Genomic DNA, 23,145 nt, shown 5'->3' with positions numbered 1-23,145 from the left:
GCGTATGTCTGTAAAACAAATGTCTACTGATACTGCGGAAGTAGCACTAATGTAACAGTTACCTCAGTCACACATGTAACGCTCAGCATAGTGATCCCCAGACTTTGAGCTCTTAAACATTCAGGCTCTGCCCACACAGGCATTCTCATTCACATTGCCTGATTGCACACTCTCTTATCAGTGTTTAGGGAAGTACTGACATTTTCTGTCTGGGCACAATACATTACACCTTTCACATATGGATTTCAGTGTAGCTCTGGTCTAACCAACTAGAATAAGAACAAAGAGCAGTATGGGGAGGTCCAGGGCTTTTTAACTTAACTCAAAGCCTTGTAAATGGTTGAAAAAGCACACACTATCATTAATATGAACAATAGCTCAATTCATATGGAACTGGAACTGAAGCAGTTAAATGCAACTCAGCCGCATCACCTTTATTATGAAAAACTTGAGTTTTGTTTGAAGGACAGCTGCGAAATTCTGAAAAGCTTTGATAACATGTTTGTCATACTAGCAGATCAAGACTAGCCATCGATTGTGGCTAATTACATTTATCAGCACAATAACATGATGATAATTTAACAAAAACCACAACTGGTTAAGCAGAATCATTCCATGCCCACTAAAGATCATGAGACTTTAATATAAATTACTCCTGTGTCATAATTTTCAAGCACTGGCTGTAAAGAAAAACATGCTTTTTACGCCTTGGCCAGTTTTTATAGTTGAAAATGCTTTTTTTTTTTCCTTTATGGTTATCCTTTGGTCACACAACTCAGCTTTCTGAGAAAATTTTGCCAGCTGTTCACAGCACTATGTTACATTAACTATTAATAACTTAAGCTGAAATAACACATGTGGATCCGCAAGTTATATTTGTCCTACCAGTGTACTAGTGTCCATCAGAGTTCACCTTGTCTGCTTTTGCAGATTAACAGCTTAAATGTCCGGAAAAGCCTCCACATCCACATTCACTTCCCAAACCACTCCCACCCACTTGCACTACACCTCTACCACACCCTTAATCTCAAGCCATCCCTGGTCTTTACTTCTGAACGGCACAAACAGCAGACAATCAGAATTGGATGACTTGAAATTTGTGTCCTCTCAAGCGTCATTATTCTACAGATTAACTATAGTAATATAAGATAAGTAACATCACTCTTGTGACAGAGTCTGTCCTCCCTTCTACATTTGTTTCAACCTGGATTTAACCATAACCACTGAGGGGGAAGCTGCATGAAACACAATTCTAAAGGTGGTGGTGGTGCTGGGGTATAACAAACTTACTGGCTTATTGTCTTCATCCTCTGATGACTCTGAAATTTCTTCCTCATCAAGAAACTCCACATCTGACTCTCCAGGTGCGATGGGAACAACAACAGTCAGGTTTGGGTTGGTCATGTAGCTGTCCTCGTCTGGGATAACATATTTTTCTCCATAGCATCCAAAAACTCCCCCATTGCTTTCCACGTGATTGCTAATCAGCTTGATGGCCTGACTGGATTCTTTGGCTTTCTCCTTTCGATGCCTCGCTCTGTGGTTGCATAAATTGATGACTTTCATGACAATCCAGGAACTACCTGCGTGGATGCGGGCAATGGCAATCTGGATGTTATTCAAATCACCATCTTCGTCTGGAGCAGAGAGATTGTCCGAGCTGAAGGAGCTCAACAGCAGGGCCAGAAAGAGGTTCAGCACCTGGTCAAAGAAAAAAAATTGTTGGGAGAAATTAGCAGATCATTGTTGCTTATTTACAAATCGGTGATTGGGTTAGTCTGTAAGCTAAATGACACGACAAATATTTTGTCAACACTGGCAAATCCTGCATTGTAAATTTGAGAGGATATTCAACCCAGATATGTTCAGACACAAATGACTTTAGATGCTCCATCAAATTCAAGGTTCCACATGTCCCACCAAGTAATCTGTCTACTTGGTTAGAGAGCAGCAGCCTCATGCACATCGCTGCACTGTGTGTGTGTGTGTGTGTGTGTGTGTGTGTGTGCACTGCCTGCGTACATGTGTGATGTGCACAGTTGGTAAGGATCATCTTTAGCCACTGAGCCAGTCAGAGGTGGGGAGCATGAGCAGATGATTAGTGATGAATGCCCTCTGACCTTCTCGCCCCTAGGCATCCTGGATTATCCCTTAGATAAACAGCTTTCCCACGATTCATGTGCAGAGGAGGTTTCTGTCCATTAAACTCCATAAGGAGAACTGTCGTGATCTGGTCTTTGCTTTAACAAGGCAATAGAGTTAGCCAAAGTGTCTCCACCCAGTCGATGGAAAACAAGCCAAGCTTCGTGCCCTTGAGGTCATTTTATCGCCCAGCTTCTACCAGAGTATTTGAAGCTTGGAATGTGTATCTACAGAGTCTGTAGGTATGAAATGGTGTAAAACCACCAGGACATGGTGCAGTGGAAGTAAAATGACCATCCACTAAGCCTGATCCATTTAGTTATTGTTTTTTCTCTTGCTGTGCTCTGGCATGGCACATAATGCAGGTTATACAATTTTATTCCAAGGTAAACATTCTTCAAGCTTCAATCCAGTATATGAGTTCAGATAATGACTTTCACTCCCTGATTTATATGCAGTAACCTAAATGTCAGTTGGTTTAAAACTTTGTTTTCAAAAAACAGCTAATACTTCATCGTGTTTTCTACTGATTCTACTTTTCTACTTGGCAAAATTATGTGTGAGGAATCATTTTTTTTTACATTTTTGCTGTTGTATATTCGGCCACAATATATACCTCAACTAAGCTGCGAGAAGCTGCTGTGTTGCATTTTACTGCATTTGAAATAGCACTGTCAGCTGATAATGAAAGCTAGTGTCATCATTTAAGAAAAGACCATGAAAAATATTGAGTTAACCAAAAGGTTTTAAAAACATTTCTGACCGATACAGCGCTTAGGATTTAACGTAGAACAAACTAGCATTTAATTGCAGAGGGAGCAGAAGGCATGCTGGGAATGGGTGTTTGAACAATATCCAACAACAAAAAAGAGCCTGTCAGAGATTTTAAACTTTTATTTGATGGTTGATATAATTGATTGTTTGTGATGGCAAGTATTTCAGTGTATGATAGTATTCTGTTTCTCCTGTTTAGTAAAATATATGTCATATAAATAAAATAGATAGATAGATAGATAGATAGATAGATAGATACTTTATTTAAAGTTAAGTAAATAATTAAATAATAATTAAAAGGAATAATTAAATAAGTAAATAATTAATATATTTTATATTATATATTGTTAATTTAGGCTAAAATGGTTAAACATTTTGAAAAACTATTCTTAAATGCTTGTAAAATGATTACTACAAATAAAAGCTGTATTTCCTGGGATTTTATTTATCTGCTCTCATTATCTTACAGGGCACAGCTGGACAACAAATCACCATATGTTTAGACCAACAATAGGTTTCCTAGCTATGGTGATTGCAGCTGTGTGCAAACAGACTTGTCGGACAGATTTGTTTTGTTTTTGTTTTTTCAATTTCTCTGGAAATAGCTACATGCAATATATTCAGGTTTCATCTGTGAAAATCAATACCTGGAATAAAACTGGAACAAGAACGAGAACACCCAGGGTCCTTAGCTAATCCATAGTTCGCTACTATATTCACAATTTCACCTATACGGCTTAACTCATTAGCAACTGATAAAATATCCAGCACCACTGCAGATGTGGCTGCAGTAAAGATGCTCCTGCCGCAGAGTATCTGTAGCTACAGTTTGCATGGCACGGCACAATGTGCAGATAATACATATATGACTTAGGAGGGACAACAGATGGTTTATATGTCGTGCAGACTTGATCTGTTTTGAAGTCCACTAATGCTAATCTGCAAGACGGTTAGCATGATGCTGTGACATAACCACTTCCTCTGTTATTTGTGCATATTTAAGAGCACTGAGGAAAAATGCACAGACCACTGCAACTGCACAGATATGGGAGTATCCATCGTTTATGATTCACCACTCAGCTGAGCCTCTCTTTGGACCTTCAACCATCTCATTGGTTCAAGATAATCGCTCATTCCTTGTGACATCATTATTTGGATTACAGAGGGATGCTTTGACAAGAAATTGAATTTCTCTAGGCAGAATTCCTGTTCTTATATACTGTTAATGGATAAGGCTGGCAATGCTGGCAATGCCCCCCCCAAAACAAACAAACAAACAAAAATAATAAATAAAAATAAAAATTGTTCCTATCAACAAAATACTGGGATTGGGGTAACTGGGACTACAAGAACATATCTCAAGGCTTATTTCCTCATTTACAAATTCTGGCTCAGGCTTTGTGCCACATCCACCATTGGCACTAACACTGATGAGAAAGCAACTTAAAATTGTGTGGTGAAGAGGAAACACCTTAGAGACACAAGCCTGAGCCACAGTCAGACCCAGACTCAGATGGGAAGTCTGTTGTGCACCAAAATTCATCATTAGCACACATATCCTTACGGTTAGCCTATTTAGCATGTTGTATTTGCTGATGCACCTTATTACCTCACAACAGGCCGTACGTGACACAGTGTTAGTGACAAGTACAAGATTGCAGGTTCATTTTGCTCACTCTCCGTCCCCACAAGCTTAATGAATCGGCTCCAACTTTTGTTTATTGTATTTCCAAAGAAGAAATACTCATAGTCATGGTATAGTCTACTCATTTCACTCATGACATGTCTTGTGTTATATAAAAACACCATGTAGACACATCATCAAGGTTATAAATACAAGTAGGCCTTTTTAATAAACTTCAGTTCCAGTGGTTAGCATAATTGCTCACTGATGTGGTCTATGGGAGAGGAATAAGCCACTCATGAGTAAGAACGTCTCATGGGATATGCCACAAGGAGAAAACTATATCACCAGACCTAAGCTTTACAAAATGCTACTTTTAAAGATGCAAGAATGTCCAGTATAGTACTCACCACCAAGTTCCCAATAACCATCACCAACATGAACACCAAAATACAGAGGGGCTGCCCGGCCACTTCCATACAATCCCACATGGTTTCGATCCACTCGCCACACAGCACCCGGAAGACGATTAGGAATGAATGGAAGAAGTCCTTCATGTGCCAGCGAGGCAGCTGACAGTCCATGGAGATCTTACACACACAATCCTGATAGCTCTTGCCAAATAGCTGCATGCCCACCACAGCAAAGATAAAGACGATGATGGCCAACACCAGTGTCAGGTTCCCCAGGGCTCCCACTGAGTTGCCAATGATCTTGATGAGAGTGTTTAGAGTTGGCCAGGACTTGGCCAGTTTGAAGACTCGTAACTGATGAAGAGAAGAGAAAAAGGAAAACATACTAGAAAAAAATCCTTGATGTCAATGTTGACTTCTGTATTGTTAACAGTATTTGAACCACTATCTATCATCCCACACATGATGTTAGAAAGGCGCTTGATAACTTTCCAAGAGCTAGATCTGATTACATTATGGACCAGCTCTTTGTCCTTACAGTGGGATTAATATGTGTTTCTATAATTAACCACAATTGTATGAATATGCAGTATGTCCATTATATTGGATAAAAACTGAAAGAGTGACAACGTTTAAAGATTTATCTTACCAATCTGAAAGATCGCAGGACAGATAGCCCCTCTACATTAGAAAGACCCAACTCCATGAGACTCAGGCAAACAATGACGCCGTCAAAGATGTTCCAGCCCTGTTGGAAGTAGTAGTACGGATCCATGGCAATAAGCTTCAGCACCATCTCAGCTGTAAAGATCCCTGTAAACACCTAGAAACAACAGTGACAGTAAGAGGGACAGTAAGACAACAAGTAAGAGGGAGAAACTGTGACATTCTGTCAACACTTAACATATGAACAACACTGTGTTAATGATATATTCTGAAGACAGCAATCCATAACAAAAAACATGTATGCCTTTGCCTGATTTTGGGCCACATTTATGTCCAAACTCTTTCTTGATCTTAACATGACCAAAAAAACTAGAGTAACTACTTGGGCTGATGGTATACAACAATGTTGCTAAATTAAGACAAAAAAATGAATTAAATGTTGCTTAAGAGAGGGACATAGATTTGGAATAAAGATGGATGGACTGAAAATTAACAAACAAAAAAAAATGGCTGAGAAGAAAAAAGTTAACACTTGCTATCTCTCCAGAGAGGTGGTAAAATATAAATGAGGGACTCAGCAAATCTCCCTCTAAAATCCTCCCTCCTACCATCCACCCATCTATCTATCCACCTATTATCTATACCGCTTATCCGTCAGCGTCTCAGGAGGGCTGGAGGCCATGCCAGCTGACATAGGCAAAGGCAGGACTTACCTTAAAAGGTCCTTCCTCTTACCAAGTACTCAAAAAAGTTTGAAGTAGAACCTTGGACCAAGTCCAGCTCTCCATCACTTGCTATAAAAACAATCTGCCTGATGTAGAAATCCACAATCTGAAGGACTGTCCTTTGTCTTTCCTCTTTACATTCCTCTCCTGGGTTTATCTACCACCTCACAACACTTAAGACAAAGTGCGTTACATGCTGGATATGTGCCTGCTTCTATCAACAAACCCCTCCTTACCAGATTGCCCACAGAGAGCATGGTGTTGAACTCATCAGTCATGGGGTAGTGCTCCAGGGCCATGAAGAGGGTGTTCAGCACAATGCATATGGTGATACCCAGGTCCAGGAAAGGATCCATCACCATGAACTTCACCCACTCCTTCAGCTTCAACCACCAGGGGCAACAGTCCCATATCAGGTACTTCTTGGCGAATGTATACCAGCAGGGGTGGCACTTTTGCCTCGACTCCTCCAGTTCTGCAGAGGCACCAAGGAGACAGATTTATCCTCAGACTTTTTAGTTATTATCGTGTGACAAGTTGTCATGTTTTATTCCATTTCTCTTTAAACATCAGCAGCATGTATGACTTAATGTATTATTCAAGTTTTCTTTTGTAAATGAACTCTGAGTTTCAACATAGTGAGAGTAACAAGTGCAAAGAATAGTTGAAGATATGGGAATATATTTTGCTTTCTTGCTCACTTTTTGACTTAAATGAGACAATCAAATTAGCTGTTTTATTTAGTTACTTCCACGACCTGACCCTGGATTAAGTGGATGAAGATGGATGGATGGATGGAGGATTTGGTTATGTTTATTCATAAAAGCAACTGGCAACATATCTTAATACTTTCTGTACAATCCCTTCTCCTCCTCCTTAAAACATGTGACTAAGCTGTAAATTAGCAAACCAGGCAACCAGTTGTTTTCATGTTTTTAATGTGCATGGGATCTCTTTAGTGAGCTAAAGGGGGATGAAGGTGCATCTTGAGACATTACTATGGAGTTAACTGTGCCATTGCTCAGTGGTTCTTTCACAGCTTGAGGCCACGGCCCATAACTTGCCTGAGGACAAACTTCACATTGAAAGTACCGTTGAAGATAGAAAATCATTTGTTTAACGAAAAGGACTCACCCTCCATGGCATCACTGAGGAAGCTGACAGAGCTCAGGCCTCTCTTTCTGTGCACAGGAGGAGGCTCAGCCACTGTTGGTGAAGGCTGGAGGAGAAGTCTGGGTGCTTGGTCCTCCATGCTGGTGAGCTTCTGGTGGATAAAAATGAAATATAAGGCTTTGTTCTCTCTTTTATTTAGCGAGTTGTTCATTCGGATCATTATTCAAGTTTGAGAATTTTAAGATACCACACACATTGCCATTTTAAAGGATATTATAATTGCAGACAAGCTTCTACCACTCACCATGTCTTCTCTAACCCTCTCCATGCTGTAAGCTTGCATGGAGGTGGGAGTGTGCAAACCCACAGTAGTCACACCATTCTGGTCCATCGAAATGTTGAGGCGACCATTGACGGTGAGGCTCGGGGTGAAGACTTGTGAGCAGTGACTCCTCACGCTGCCTGTCCTCTTCTTCCAGGGTGTTGCTGTTGAACTGGCCCGACTCCTGAAGGCATCCCCATGAACACTGTACTCATCATCCCCAAAGTCGGTCTCCGAGTTGTTGCGAGCCCGGAAAGAGCTGAAGATGCTGTTCTGGCTTCCCCTCCTGGTGCTGAGGGGGTGAGATGAGAGCGTGGCCAGCAGTGGGTGGACGGGCAGCGGAGACAGTGGATGCTGCAGAGACGAACAGGATACATTAGCTTCAATGGTTCAGAGGATCAAAGACTCAGAGTGTGATCGTGGAATGATGTACCATTGGCTCATCCACTGGGTCAAACTTCTCCTCAGCTGCCTCCTCCTCTGTTTCCTCTGACAACGTCCTGTGAGATCTTCTTCTTCTGCAACTGCTGCGTCGTATACTTCCTGTCTTCTGACAGAGAGGGGACAGCTCTGGGGATAACACTGAGTCTGTCTCCTGGGCCTGTCTCTTTGCTGCCAACTACACACAAAAAGCAAGTGATATTACAGGACAATATTTTTTGCTTTTTCCCCTTAATTAAGATTGCTTTGAAATCCTTCCTGACTCGCTGTGGTGCACCTACTCTCTGCTCGCGTCGAAGGTGCTCCATCGCCAGCTGAAACTCTTTCTCTTTCTGCCATGCCTCAGCGATGGTCGCCTGATTCTGCTCCTCATAGGCCATGGCCACAACAGCCAGGATCAAGTTAACAAGGTAGAAGGAGCCCAGGAAGATTACCAGCACAAAGAAAACCATGTAGGTCTTCCCTGCTGAGCGCAGAGTCTGAGGAAGACGAGATGGGGTCAGTAAAATTCAATTTCACAAATGTCATCGAAGAAATGAAAACTTGTTAGTTGGATATACGTAGTATAAATATCATTATGATGGAAAAATTTTATTCAGAAGTTTCATTGCTGAGGTTTGGGCACATGGGACAACAAACAGCCAAATAATCAAAGGCTAATAAATCCCACGTTTTATCTTGTTGACCTAAATGCATTATTCAATTGAAAAAAAAAAAAAATAATAATTATTATAATTATAAATCTGAACTACATATTATCCAAAGTCATTGCTCTGAGTAATTTTAGTTTGGAGAGTTAAAAAAAAAAATAATTTATATATAACATTGATAGTTACAAACCCATGTGTTATGTTGGGAGAGTGTTGTCAACCATTTGAAGGTACATTAGATAGTTATTTCATGGACACTTAAGATAAAAGGAAGAAGGAGTAAACCCACCAGTGGCATAGTCTCACCTGTTGATGTGATGGTGGAAACATTGCCACCTCCAGCAGATATGAAGCAACATGCGAATTTAGCGAGCCAGCAAATGATCAATATTCACTTTCCATTTATGTCAGCCTTTTGTCTATATGAAATGGTTAATTAATTAATAACCTTTTGGAGATCTTGTGATCTTACATTGAAGCTCAGTATCATCTGTATCTCCACACTTAACCAGATTAATTAAATTTTGGCTGATCTAAGAATTTAAGAAATTGGTTATAAACAAACAGAAATTTCCTTGAAACACATTCTTTCTCACATTTTTTGAGTAAATATACATTATTCTGTATTTGAAGACCAATTTATGAGGAGGAAAAAAAATTCTTGGGAAGCAACAAAGCATCATAGATTATTGGCAGATTGGAAAAAAAAGTATAGCGAGTACTTGCACCTGATGGAAAAGTTTTTCCCAGTAGTCTTGTGTCATGAGTCGGAAAAGTGCCAGAAAAGCCCAGCCAAAAGTATCAAAACTGGTGTAGCCATAGTTTGGATTTCTTCCTACTTTTAAACAGTCAAATCCATCTGGACACTTCCTGTAATGCACAAACAGGTTAAAGGCAAAAGATATATGATTACAGCACAGGAATAATAAACAAATGCTTCACAGAAAGGAATCAGAAGCAGCTGGGACAGATATAGCGTGCGGTCTGCTTTACCAGAGTTAAAAACATCTCCAGTATCTACATGTGGCCCTGTGGCCTTTGACTCCACAACGGAGAGAAGCAGATGAGTCAGTAAGTACCCACACTGCTATCATCACCATTATTTCAACTGAAGAGGGCACTTGAAATTCATGCCAGGCAGGAGCACTAAAATGCACTGGAGCAAAAGGGATTACACTGAGCCAGATGGATATCAAATTGCAGTTCAAAAAAATGTTCAGCTCCATGCCTCCATCTCTGATCTTCATTGTCAGCATAGTGGCATTACAGCAAATATTTAAGTCCAGCAGCTGAGAACAAGCTGGACTACCATGTCAATCTGACTGCAGAATAATTTCGTAATGGCTGGGAAACAGCTGGGCAAGAGAGCGCTGCTGTGAGAACAGCTGTAGATCTCACCAACGGGCCTGCGAGGCAGAAATGCTCTCTAATATCCAGCAGGAAGGGCAGAAGAGCCTGCGTGAGGCCAACGACATCTTCCTGTCAGCCTGTTCCTTCCCTCCGCAGACCTACCCAGTCTGTTGTCAACCTGCACTCCCGTTTTAATCCATATGACAAAACAAACAAGCCTGAAGATACCGGAAGTATTGTCTTTAACTACTGCACAATTGTCGTTGCTGTTGTTGTTTTTTATCCCAGTCTTTCCGGTTGTTTTGTGAATACTGTTCATCTTTGGCTTTTAGATTGATGTGCTACCTTTGAGGAAGCTTTTAAAAAAATGTCTTCCTGAGCAGCAAGCAGGCACACTTACAAACTAATAATAATAATAATATTAGTATATAATGATAATAATTTAGAGAAACACAAGAAACTTGTGCGACAAGTATACTATAATAAACTAATGAACTATTCTTTATGTTATATTCAAGAAAAAATGGTCAATATTTATAATATGATCTTTCAACAAAGCGTGTGAGTTTCCTTCATATTAGTCCACCATTCAGGTCTCGGCATACATTTTTGCCTTAATGCATGTTTTAATACTGAAATAATGAGCCAGTTGAGGTGATCAAACAATATTAATAAACACATTATTATTTATATATGTCAGTAAATTTACAAAAAAAAAATCAATAATCTTTTAATTATAATCTTTTTTTTCGTCAGCAAAAATACCAAAAATTCTGTTGTTGATAATCCTTGCCGATGCTTTTCTTTATCATATATAGGTTACCGTATGACAAACCAGCTCTGTGAAGGTAATTGGTATTTAAATGCTTTTGTGATACAATTACGCTTCTGATTAACAAATGATCAAAAAACGTGAGTTGCAGCCCCTCATCTCCATACCATACTCTGATGGTAACAGCAACCAATCTAAATGAAAAATTCAAAATGTGCGAATGCATTCGAAAACCTGCTTCCATAACTACTAACTTCCGGCTGCATTAGCACCATGATTCCTTTTTTAAACATTACCCTCCCTTTTATGTGTGTGTTTCCATCAATTGTCCCAAGAATTTCTAATGGAAAGTTGAGTTACCCATGGCAGCTGAGCGTGCGGTGCAGTTGTTTATCGTGTTACCACGCTGTTAGCTGTTGCAGTCGCTTATACTTATGAATGTGAATTCTCTTGTCATGACGTGTGGCTGTAAAAACGAAGCACCTGTTAGATTAATGGCCCACTGGTTTCCATAGTGACAGCCCTGGAGACTGAGTAAGCACTCCTGAAGGAGAGATGCTGTGACCCATGTACACGCTGCGGGACCTGGTTTGTCTCCACACTAAAATCATTCACAGCTGAGTACAGATACTGCTGTCTGGCATTCCTATGCGTCCTGTGTTACACTGTACGCATTAGTAACACATAACACACAACATTGTATTGTAAGTTGTGTAACACTATTGCATTCCTAAGTATTAAAATGAACCTTGTCTTTTGTCAATTCAAACACATCAATAATGAATCTAGGGGGTGGAGGCAGCCATTAGAAGATGGTTTGTTTCTATATTTGTGTCCAGAAATTGGAAGCAACGAGAGGCACAAAGTGTGCCCAGAAAACTACCCCAACACCCAGCACCATCATCAGCAGCAGCCTGGCCATGAGACAGGTTAAATACATGGATTCTGATTTAACCATCTGTTCAGCAGAAATCCAGATTTATTTGTCGAGGATCAATTTTTTTCAGTCTCTGTCCACTGCAGCCTCTGATTTTAGTTCTTGGCCGACAGCAGTCTGCCCACCTCAGCGTTCAGCATGCTGTTGATTCAGAGATGAGTTTCTGCTCTCCACAGCAGCAAACAGTGTTTCTCTGAATTACCAAAGTCAGCTCCAACCAACCGGTCTGGCCTCTCTCCTCTAACCTCTGCTCAACAGGTTCTTTCTGCCCACAGAACGGCTGCTCACTGAAAGTTTCTTCACCAATCTGAGTAAAACGTGTGTGAAAATCTCAGAAACGCAGCAGTTCCAGAAACATTCAAACCAGCTTGACTGGCACCAACAATCCCATCACAGATCACACTGAGGTTTGATTTGAACATAACCGAAGCTCCTGAATTTCACATCTGCAAGATTTTAGACATTGTTGTGCTGCTGCATGACAGGTTGAACAAGCATCACTACAGGTGTTCCTAATAAAGAGTTTGGGTGACTTTTCTTTTAATTACCTATTAGCCAAAATCAGTTCTCAAATTAATTTCTCTTCAGTGTGAAAGTCAGTTTGCAGATTCCTTTACATCATCAACATATCATTACATCATTATTCAGCATTACCCCATGACTATAATTTGATTGACTGAAATACACATTTCGAACAAAATTATTTTCAAAGAAATTAATTGGAATCAATGGCTTCCTGGATACTGTACTGTACCCCGCAGCACTGTCTGCGCTGTGTAAGAGCCCTATGAAAACTCTTCGCTAACACTTTTGTATTTTTTATGAGTAGCACTTTTGACAATCCTGCAGTTTGCCGAACAGCAGAGGAACATCTTTCAATCTCAACAGTGTTTTCCTGGGCTCGGCTCAGGCAATGGGTTTCCGAGCCTGTGAGTCCAGTTGAGGGCAAAAGTTTAAGCTGTCTATACAATCAGTTATAATCCTTGATGCACATTGGCTTTAAGATCTGAGGGATAAGCATTTGCCTGAACTCTACAGTAGCCATGATGAGAAATAGCCTAGGACCTTTGAGCAAATAATGTATCATTCATTCATTCATTCAATCTTAAACCATTTATCCAATCCCAGCTCACTGGGTGAGGGTGTGGTCACCCTGGACAGGTCACCAGTCAATCACAGGGCCAACACACAGAGACAGACAGAGACCAACAACCACCCACACTCAGACCTACAGACAGTTTAGAGTCACTAATTAACCCTGATTAACATGACGTCTTTGGACGGTGGGAGGAAACCAGAGCACCCGGAGGAAACCCACACAGGCACAGGGAAACCAAACCCACGACCATCTTATTGCGGAGTGACAGCACTAACCACTATTCCACGGTGCTGCCCACTTGTTAACCATCTAGACTGAAAATATTATTTGAATATGTATGATTACATGTCTGCCCACTTGTGTCTGGGGTGTGCGGTGCATGTGTGTCATCATAACGTATCCAAAGCTTTAATTTGGAAATCTACTCAGGGATTACTTGTTGGAATACACTCAAAAGATTAAGCATCCTCTATGTTTTACGTCCTCCATCCTGACCTGCTTAATATCTTGCCAGTCTCCACCGCCAGCCTCAGAAAGTTCCATCTAAAATGTCACAGAAGTTAAAAGGCTGTCTCATTTTACTAACCAAAACATAAGCCTACACTATGGTTACTTTGACTTCAACCCAGAAAACCATGTCATGGAGTTGTCTCACGTTCTTCATCTGACTTCAACCCCACCAAAAACAATCCACTAAAAATGTGCTGAAACAACAGAAGGATAGTCCAGTCAAAGGGTTGCAAAAGAACAAATGACACATCCATTAGGCATATACAAAAAAAAAAAAAAAAAACAATTTAAACCTATGAGAATAGCATTATATGGATCACAGTGTGCTGTTAGAGCTCCACAATTGGCAGAAACACAAACAACAACAAGCAGCAAATCTAAAAGAGTCCAATTGCAGTGACTTGTGGGAAAACTCTGGGACAGCTGGATCGGTCACATCTTTAGTAGTCTGATCTTACTGACCCACTATTTAAAGAAGTTTAATGACGTTGTTTCCCCCTGAATGTGCTCAAATGTATCCTCTTTTCACTCTGACTTGAACACAAATTACTGAATCAGATCCTTGGGAGATTAAGTTCCTGTGTTTTTGGAGGAGAGGTTACAGAGTGAGATTAAAAACTAAAGGGCTGGCTGCACTCTCATGCCAATAACCACCTCAGCTGTGCCCTTTATCTAACTCAATGAAATATAAAATCACTATCAATATTAGCTCAATCCCAAACAAATTAAAGAAACCTTGCCATAAAAAGGTTGAATGTTGATTTATACATAAACAAATCTATAATTTTATTTAACACACTTGTTATCTAGTGGAGAGGAGCTACAGGACTATAATAACTTCATTCATTAATTCTTTATTTAAAATGTTTTCTTCTTTTTTTTGCAATAGAGTCAAATTTGTTTCTCTACTACCAATATTTGCATTTCAACATGGAATACCTATGCTAATGTGTCTATTATGTCAGTTAATGGCAAATATTCATGAAACCTAACTCCAGGCAGCCAATCAGCTTTCTATAGTTAACACTATCAGCAACAGCAATAATCATCTTGGGACAATTTCAAAAATGTATTTAAATAAAAAAAATAAGTGGTTTGCCAAGCAGCATGTGGTACAGCAATGTAAGAACCATGAATATGGCTTTGTTTGTGTGTCATTAGATAAAATGTGGTCCTGGACATAAACAGTGAATTTGGCACTAACAGGTGTTTATTTTTCTCTGGACGGAGCATCACAGCAATAAGACTCTTTCCGGTTTGTGTGGTCCCATCATGAAATGGTCTCTACTTTCTGTTACGTTTTTCTAGTTTTGCCTTTGTTAATGCTTGCTAACACAGGCTATATCTATAAACTAGCAGAGCCTGAGTGTTTTATGCATGTTACATGAATCCCAAATGTATTTAAAGTTGTTAAAATAAAATAATACCAAGAAACCCTCTTCTCTCATCTCTCATGGGGGACACTACTTACAGAAATTCCGAAGCATGCAGCAAATCCTTAAAAAAGTACACGTAAATGTTTGGACCTTTCATTTGGAAAAAAAAAAAACAAGCAAAAAAAAAAAAAACGATGGGAAATAAAACAAATATTATGTAACATTTAGATGTGACTCAAAAGATAAGCAAAATACAACCACCAAAAAGAACTTCTTTGCAACAGCTTAATGTCATCATTTCATGTTATTTGCTATCAACCGTTATCTCGTATCATCGTATCATTAACAAAAAGTATTTAATGGATGCCATTTGTTGAAGCAGTGGGATTTCAGATTCACACAGATGGGTATTTAGTTCACTATAACCCTTGAACTGGGCCTGGCAGGGGCAGCGTCATCCTGTTGTGCTTGTTTCAAAAGCATTTGGATTTATAGGATTATTGAGCGCGTAGGCTGAGTAGCAATATTTGGATGGTTTCACACCGTCTTTGATTGGGAACAAACTCTGTCACTGCACAGAAAAATCGAATCAATGTATCTGTAGAGCAATTCAGATCTCACAGAGCTACCAATACTTCATACGAACCTTTCTTTTTTTTTTTAGGGTTTTCAAGCAATTACACAAAAAGTTTCAGGTACGTGAAAAAAACTGTAGACTTGTAGATATCACAAGTGTGCCTCCTAGCTAACAATAATACAGTATCAAATTGAGGTGAGCTGGTCCGCTAACCTAACCTAATCATGCCATAGAGCTTTTGAGATGATGAAATCTCCAAAGACCCCCCCCCCTCCTATCCAGCTGCCAACTCAATGTTTCTCAGTAATGGGTTCCAGTGGAAACGGGTGATTATCCACACCACATGTCGTCTTGTGTACAGCTTCCCTCACGCTCCAGCCCTCCCTCTGACGGGATAATTACTCCATACATTAAGCCAAGGTTGAAAATATGAGGCCTTAAATACATTTTCTATGTTTGTATTTGTTTTTTCTTGCTCTGCATTCCTATTTCTATCAAGCTTCATACTCAAGCAACAATATCCTTTTATACCCATGACCTGCACAAGATCAAAAGCCATTTTCATGTTATGCAATAGCCTGCAGATGATTAATAACATCAGTAAGCAGGACATTCACTTACCCTGCATCATTTCCATATCCGCATATTAAGGCATCCTTTGCTCCTTCGACTTTGTAAAAATTATCTACGGGGAAGAGGAAGTTAAATTTACACAACATATTTTACCTTCAGGGTTGATAGCACTTTACATGTGTGAAATCTAAGTGCATTATGTTTTCAGCTGACCTTCATGACTGAGGAAGTCTGCCCTTGAGCTCCAGGTTCTGTTGTTGCAGATGAAGGATGCGTTGTGGCTGTAGGAGGAGTTGATACAGTGTGTCAGACTTCGGACACACTTTTGTCGCAAGAGGCCCATGAAAAGTTGGAGGCCGATGAGGGCAAACACGCTGAGACAGAAGACGGTTAGAATCATCACGTCTGCCAGCTTCTTCACAGACTGGATCAGGGCACCGACAATGGTCTTCAGACCTTGATGAAGAATATGAGACAATATCTTTGAATGCTGGTGTTTCTCAGGGATTTTGGGGAAATGGGAGATGAGACAAAGAAACATAAGCAGTAGGGTACTCCTTACCTGGTATTACTGAAATGGTTTTCAAGGCTCGTAGTACTCTGAAGGTTCTTAAAGCAGAGACGTTTCCAAGATCTATGAATTCTGTCACATATCTGTAAATTTAAGATTTAGGTTTACAATGAGCATTGCATAAACTGCATATGCCTAGTTCTCATTTTTCAGTGGCTTTGGTTAAACTGTTGAAGTCATCAGATCAAATAAAGACAAGGATTTAGTTTGAACTTGAAAACTTGTTAGCAAGCAACCGAATAATTATAAATGCACCAGGAGCAGAACAACATAATTGATACACATGTTGGAAAATGTTCCTGTCGAAGTAACAACTCCTCTTCTATCCCCTAGAAACTAGCCAAAGCTAGAGGTACATTTAGCTAATTAGCAGCTAAACACTCCAATTTGTTCTCCAACTAGTCACTGACTTTGTCTTCAGTTTGGTGGACATCATGTACAGTGGTTGTTAAAGAACCTTTGCAGAAAACCAGATGGTGTCCTCCTGATTTTCGGTGACAGTCCTTGATTTGGTCGAGCTGTCCCCGAAAATGTCCCCAATTTGAATGGGGGAGGAAAAGAGTTGTGTGCTGACTGAAACTCCAGTTATTACGGTCCCCCCCCACCCCTGTTGAACTGACTCTTTACACATAAAAGTGGTTGTTCAATCCATGTTTAAGAAAAATGTATTGATTCCAGACTCCTTAGTGAGTTTCAAAAACAGACTAGAATGTATTTTCCTGTGAGAAAGGACAAAAGTGAATTAGCCGACTGAGCCATAATTAATCAAATGAATCACTGGAGGTCATGACAGCTTTCACAGCGAGGACACCCAGTACAACTGATTTTGTCTTGCTGTTTCCAAACAAAGCAAATGTCCTATCAGGATGATTGGTTTCAGACACTGCAGCCGCTCTGAGGGGTCACTTGTCTAATCTGCCACCTGCACCACGGGGAGAGAGTCATGGCACACATATCTCTGACCTCCACAATAGGCTTATCATTTGTGGGGCTTCAAATCAGGATGACTGACCGACCGCAGTCACTTTGGCATTACTAAAAAAATACATACAGAAAGGTTCCTACATTAGTAGGAAAATCATTATCAATCAAAAATCATTAGTAGTTCCCTACATTATTATAGTCTGCACATAAAGGGTCCCAGCACTTATTTAACTACATATTTGGGGATTTTAATCCACACATCTGTAGAAATTCCAATTCAGGTAAGGCTGATGATCTATATGGTGATACTGTTACTTACGCCATGACAATGACAGTGAAGTCCAGCCAGTTCCACGGGTCTCTCAAGAAGGTAAATGGCAGTAGACAGAATCCTCTTGCTAATATCTTTATCACTGACTCAAAAGTGTAAATGCCAGTGAAAGTATACCTGGAAAATTAATCAACACCAAAAAGTCATTGTTAGGACTAAATATAATGCTGGACAAGAACAAATTAGAGCTATAACATAAAACACAGTAACAGTAATATGGAGGATATGACAGGTCAATGAGTCGTTCTTAAAATTAACAAAATGAACATACAGGAGTGAAAGAACATATTCAAACTTTGACAGATTTAAACAAATACAAAGACATTCCAGCGATTCATTCATACTAAAAAAAATATATGAATTATTTTCTACTTGTTAATAGTCTTCTATAGCCCTGCCACAGTCAAACTGAAAGTAGCTAATTATCTTAATTTAGTATAGAGAAAGTGTTAAAACAACAAAGGTAACTAAATATTTATACGAACGTGTAAATGTGTTGTTATCTAATTAATGTTGAGAGCCATTCTTAGTTTTGGCTGGAATTCAGATTTTGCCTTTATTTAATCTTCCTCTGTTTAGAGGGTTAGGTTAAATTAAGGAGAGGTTAGATCCGCCCCTGTATCGGCTGCTGTTGGAAATAGAGCTTCTTTTGGTCGGTCTGTCAAAGTTTGGCTATGCTGTGGCTCTACATTTAATGCACATAAATGAGCAGAAAGTATCTATTATCTATTATTTCCCGATCTCACGGCGATAAGACCATCTGCCTCTCTTCTCACAGTCATTATGAGTTTGTTTCTATAGTTGCAAAAAGTAAATGAACAAATCTGAAGATAGCATGCTGCATGCTAAAAATGCATCTGACCCACTGACAGTGATCAGAAACATCATGCACAGGAGATTTAATTCCTGGTTTTCTTTCCAAAACACATGCTTTTTGTTTTTTTATTCAGCATTTGTGGCGTTCTGAGAACAGTAAATATTACATGCATGTTTTTACTTACATGTGAACAGTTTCCTCAGTCATCACTGATAAAGCAACAAAGCCCAGCAGAGCTCTAAATTAGAATACATGTAGCACAGTCCCTGTCCCAGACACAGTACTTAGGAGGAGACAACAGCTTACTGTACAGCATGTACTCACTCCAGGTACTTGGTCCACGGTGCCGGATCGGACATGGCCATGAAGAAACAGTTGGTCAGTATAGTGAACATGATGAACAGGCTAAACAATGTGGAGGAGAAGTTAAGGAACGTAAACTGTGACATGATCTTTTACAGTCATTGGCTTACCCCAAAAACTGTAGCTGACACAGGCACAGGAACACAGTGACATTGTTTATCGTAATCCTATGACATATCCATTAAGGATAAACTGACATTGTGTGTGCAAATGGCATTAGAACTGCAGCAGATTACAGATATATAACTATATTCCATTTAGCATGAAATCATGGAAGTGCTATCTTTCTCTCTTACAGATGAAGGATGCCATAATAAAGGATTTGTCAACTGTAAAATGTTCAACTTTAATGCTAAATTTAACAAGAAATTACAAGTAAATGACTGTCATAACCATCCAAAAATGTCAAAATTTTAAATTTAATTTAAATTGCAGCTCTTTAAGTCACTGTATATTATTATAAGTTACACTCATTTTTGCAATGCTTCAGTTTCAGAAAATCAATAACTGTTGACAGAGATGTATTTAATAGATAATAAAAAACAGATGCTGTGGCATCTATAACGCAACATGGATCCAAGGAAAAGCTTCCTGCCATGTAAAGTACGAATCAGCTGTCTGAGAACTAATAGGCAGCCGTCACATGATATGAAATCTCCTTGCTCTTATTTCATTTCAGAGATTAAAAGAGGGATATGAGGGGATTTGTTGTGCGATGTCAGAGAGGACCATTACAAAGCTGTTTCAAAAATGGGACAATGGAAAAATCCAATAGACCTGCAGGGAGAAATCAGTAAATATTAGAAATTGGCTTATCAACCAAAATGAGACACAAGAACTGGTTTTAGACATTTTATGATGTAATATTTGCATAATTTGGTGGAAATGTTAGACAGACTTTTGTTCTCAGACAGCTGCCCTGTTATTACTATTACTATTAGGCCATTTTTTTTGGCTGTGGGCTTCCAAAAGGATATGAATGGACTAAGATCTTTATGGCGATTGTTCTTATGAAGTGAAATGGACTAAATATGTAAAGTGCAGATGTGGCACTAAATCTGAAGATGGCCTTCCCTTTGTTAAGTACTATAAAAGTCTGCAAGAGAAAGAGAAAACAAAACATCAGGCATGAAAAAGTAATATCAAATAATGGAAAGTAAGTAAAACAATTTGTAATACATTGTAATACATTTCCAAAACCAATTTTCCCATCATGTACAGACACATTTTGGTTAATTCTGTAGAGAAACCCAACAGCAGCTCAGTAGCAGTTTAGCCATTCTCTTCATCCTGCAGGGATCTGCTATGTTGAGTCTACCATAGTGTCTACCATCTGTCTTAACTTCTACTATAAGCACCTCTGCCTTCAAGAAAGCAGCCCACACACACAGCGAGCGAGGCCAGTTGAGATAATGGAGGCAACTCCAAAGCAGGCTGAACCTTTCCCCAACAGATGTGGCATTTATTTAAATATTTTTCATCTTTGGATAATCCTTCCATCCAGCAGCGCATCACATGCCAAAACAAAGAGACCCAGAGAATGACTGCCACGTCCTTTTTCATCTCCCCATAAGCGGCCCATTAATGGGTAGCAGCCTGGACTACCGACTCTCCAAATCAAAACTTGTTAATCCTATTTCTGCACCCACAAGAGATCTGAAGAGAGGCAGCCGCTGCTTTGCTTGCAAGCTAAAACACCACTTGGTGATGAAAACATAATCTGATCTGGACAATCACTACTATATCATGTTGTCAAACCCAGATGAGAGCTGTATTGTTCCTTTCATATGCAGCCATAGCATTAAAATGATAAATGAAATGATAAATCAAATCTGAGGCAATCTTAGGAAAACACAGGTGCTGGAGGCCCAGGCCCTGCTGGAGAGCATCACTAATACTAGTCATCTCCCTGCAGTTTGCAACAATGATTTTCTGAGGTTGCACTTACTTGTTAGTGAATTGTCATTGTATATCACAGATTCATTACAAGAACTTTTCTGTAATTTAAGAAAATGTGAAACATTAAGTCAGTAATGTCCTAACTAACAATTCTTTTCTGTGACCATTCGACTATAAAGTCTCGGGTGCAAACTGAGCTGAAACACTCTCACATACAGGTGAACCTTAATATTGAAAATTGTCGCAAGCTCCCCATAACATGTCAAAGATGTTATCTGTAATATCTGACACTGAAAAGCCATGTTGAAAAACACAAAAAAAAGCAATGAATTGATCCTTCTGGCAAATGTTGGTTTTGAACTCCAGCGCCCGATTCACCTTCTTCTTACTACTACTGTACAATGATACTAAAATCATCGTGCAGCACAATATGCTACCTCAATACCACATATCACTCTGTAAGTAAGCTCCCATGCTCCAAGTGGATGAATCCACAACTGAAAATAGTAAATACTAACCCTCCCTTAAAAAAACAATTTTATTATTTACCACTAAAATCTACAACATCCATATCTGTTTTAGTAAAAGTACTTGCAAATGACTACAAACTGTATCATTGTGACCTGCTTTGAAAGGTTTCCATCCTCATACTGATTCATACATTGCAAGTATTACTCTGATTTATTTTACCATTTGTTGAGTCTAGTGAGTCTGAAATGACCAGGATCTATGTTTTCCAAGCTTCCTTCTTTTTCCCGCACTGCCTTTTAAACGTCAAAGTAAATATATGAAATAGGATACATCGTGTCAGTCATCAGGTATTTTATATAGGTATATAGTTAGACATGCTCGTTTATATAATTTTATTATTTGTTTTTATGGAACAATATGGATTTAAATATATGCTTTATTATTGGTTACTTCGATAGGAATTGCTTAGGATGGAAAGAAGTAACACATCTGATCTCTGTGCATGTGGACAAAGCTTTACTCACTAATACATAGTAGTGACTACTGTAAGCCTCATTCAACATACTGAGACAGAGAAAACTCACCCTCTGGTTCTTGTAGTAAAATGGATCAATGTCTTCCAGTGGCACCCCAATAAGTTCTGGTGGGATGTCACCAAAGATGCGTGGCAGCTGCTTGCCTGCCTCCAGGTCGGGCCTGGGTTTGGGGGGCTCTGCAAACCTGTGAGTCTCCTGGCAACCCTTGGCGTTCTTGGCCTGCTCCTCGGCAATCCGCTGCTCCATGGCAGCCAAGGATTCACGAGTGAACCGCCGCAAGCCATCAGGACCCGTTGGTAACAGCATGGCTGCCATCTTTTCATCCTGATTCTCCTGTACTCGAATTTACTTACAGCTACAGGATGAAAGACAATGGAAAAGCAGAGAACATTGAACTCAGTCATACAGGCTTACGGAACAACAAGCTGTTTGGAGAGTTTCTTATATCAGCAGTTGGAACAATAAATCACAAGTCATGAATTAGCATCAATAGTTCTATACTGAATGAAATCACTATATATCTATATATAATGCGAACAAGCTTTTTGTAACAGTGCTAACAGTAATTTTTTTTTTTTTTTACCAAATTCCTTAGCATCTTTGCAGAGCATTTTAGCATCTTTGAGTTCATTGGCTTTATCTCACAGCTCATACGCTGATAAATCTACTGTACAGAAACTAACACCACACCCAGACTCAAAAAAAGTTGGTTAAGAATATCAATACTGGATTTATATTCATCATAAATATGACTCAAAGTCAGTGCTAATGTAGCCACCTCCCTGTTCTCTGTGGAAATAAAAGCCAATTCTTGGTAATGTGTTAGCCATATCTTTATCTGTTAGGACACAGTATTATGGTGTGTCAGTTTGGTTTACAGTTTGTTTCACCGCATAAAGCAATCATGAATCCATTATTGCAGCTTTAAAAAAACCTATGTATACATCATTTGAAATTTTGGAAGAAAAATAATACCAAAAAAAAAAAAAAAAAAGAAGCAGGATGCACCATTATTTTTTTTTAACCAGGTTGCTTTCAACCAAAAATATACTCTATCACAATATTTAAATTATTTTGCTTGAAATATAAAAGTGATTCAGTAAAAGCAAGTTTGAAAGGGATCTGCAATTGTCCATCCAATCTCTTGCAAAAAAATAAAAAATAAAAAA

At 39.3% G+C, this 23,145-nt stretch overlaps 1 protein-coding gene across 1 annotated transcript in view; it reads right to left on the bottom strand.

The window, feature by feature from the left end:
* Nucleotides 1-23,145, bottom strand: part of LOC115057960 (sodium channel protein type 4 subunit alpha-like) — a 38,724-nt gene that overhangs the window by 10,683 nt on the left and 4,896 nt on the right. The window contains exons 2-17 of the mRNA XM_029525222.1: nt 22,025-22,331; nt 20,048-20,166; nt 19,032-19,121; nt 17,879-18,007; nt 16,627-16,718; nt 16,278-16,520; nt 16,113-16,176; nt 9,599-9,740; nt 8,502-8,699; nt 8,213-8,398; nt 7,762-8,133; nt 7,479-7,605; nt 6,581-6,819; nt 5,603-5,776; nt 4,951-5,307; nt 1,291-1,701 (exon numbers count right to left, since the gene is read on the bottom strand). Of these exons, the coding sequence (XP_029381082.1) occupies nt 1,291-1,701; nt 4,951-5,307; nt 5,603-5,776; nt 6,581-6,819; nt 7,479-7,605; nt 7,762-8,133; nt 8,213-8,398; nt 8,502-8,699; nt 9,599-9,740; nt 16,113-16,176; nt 16,278-16,520; nt 16,627-16,718; nt 17,879-18,007; nt 19,032-19,121; nt 20,048-20,166; nt 22,025-22,291 (3,210 nt within the window). The 5' untranslated portion in view covers nt 22,292-22,331. The remainder of the gene's footprint in view (nt 1-1,290; nt 1,702-4,950; nt 5,308-5,602; nt 5,777-6,580; nt 6,820-7,478; nt 7,606-7,761; nt 8,134-8,212; nt 8,399-8,501; nt 8,700-9,598; nt 9,741-16,112; nt 16,177-16,277; nt 16,521-16,626; nt 16,719-17,878; nt 18,008-19,031; nt 19,122-20,047; nt 20,167-22,024; nt 22,332-23,145) is intronic.

The sequence above is a fragment of the Echeneis naucrates genome, chromosome 17 (genome assembly GCF_900963305.1).
Source record: "Echeneis naucrates chromosome 17, fEcheNa1.1, whole genome shotgun sequence".
NCBI lineage: Eukaryota > Metazoa > Chordata > Actinopteri > Carangiformes > Echeneidae > Echeneis > Echeneis naucrates.
Note: the sequence above shows the minus strand (reverse complement) of the source record. Positions and strands in the feature narration are given on the sequence as shown.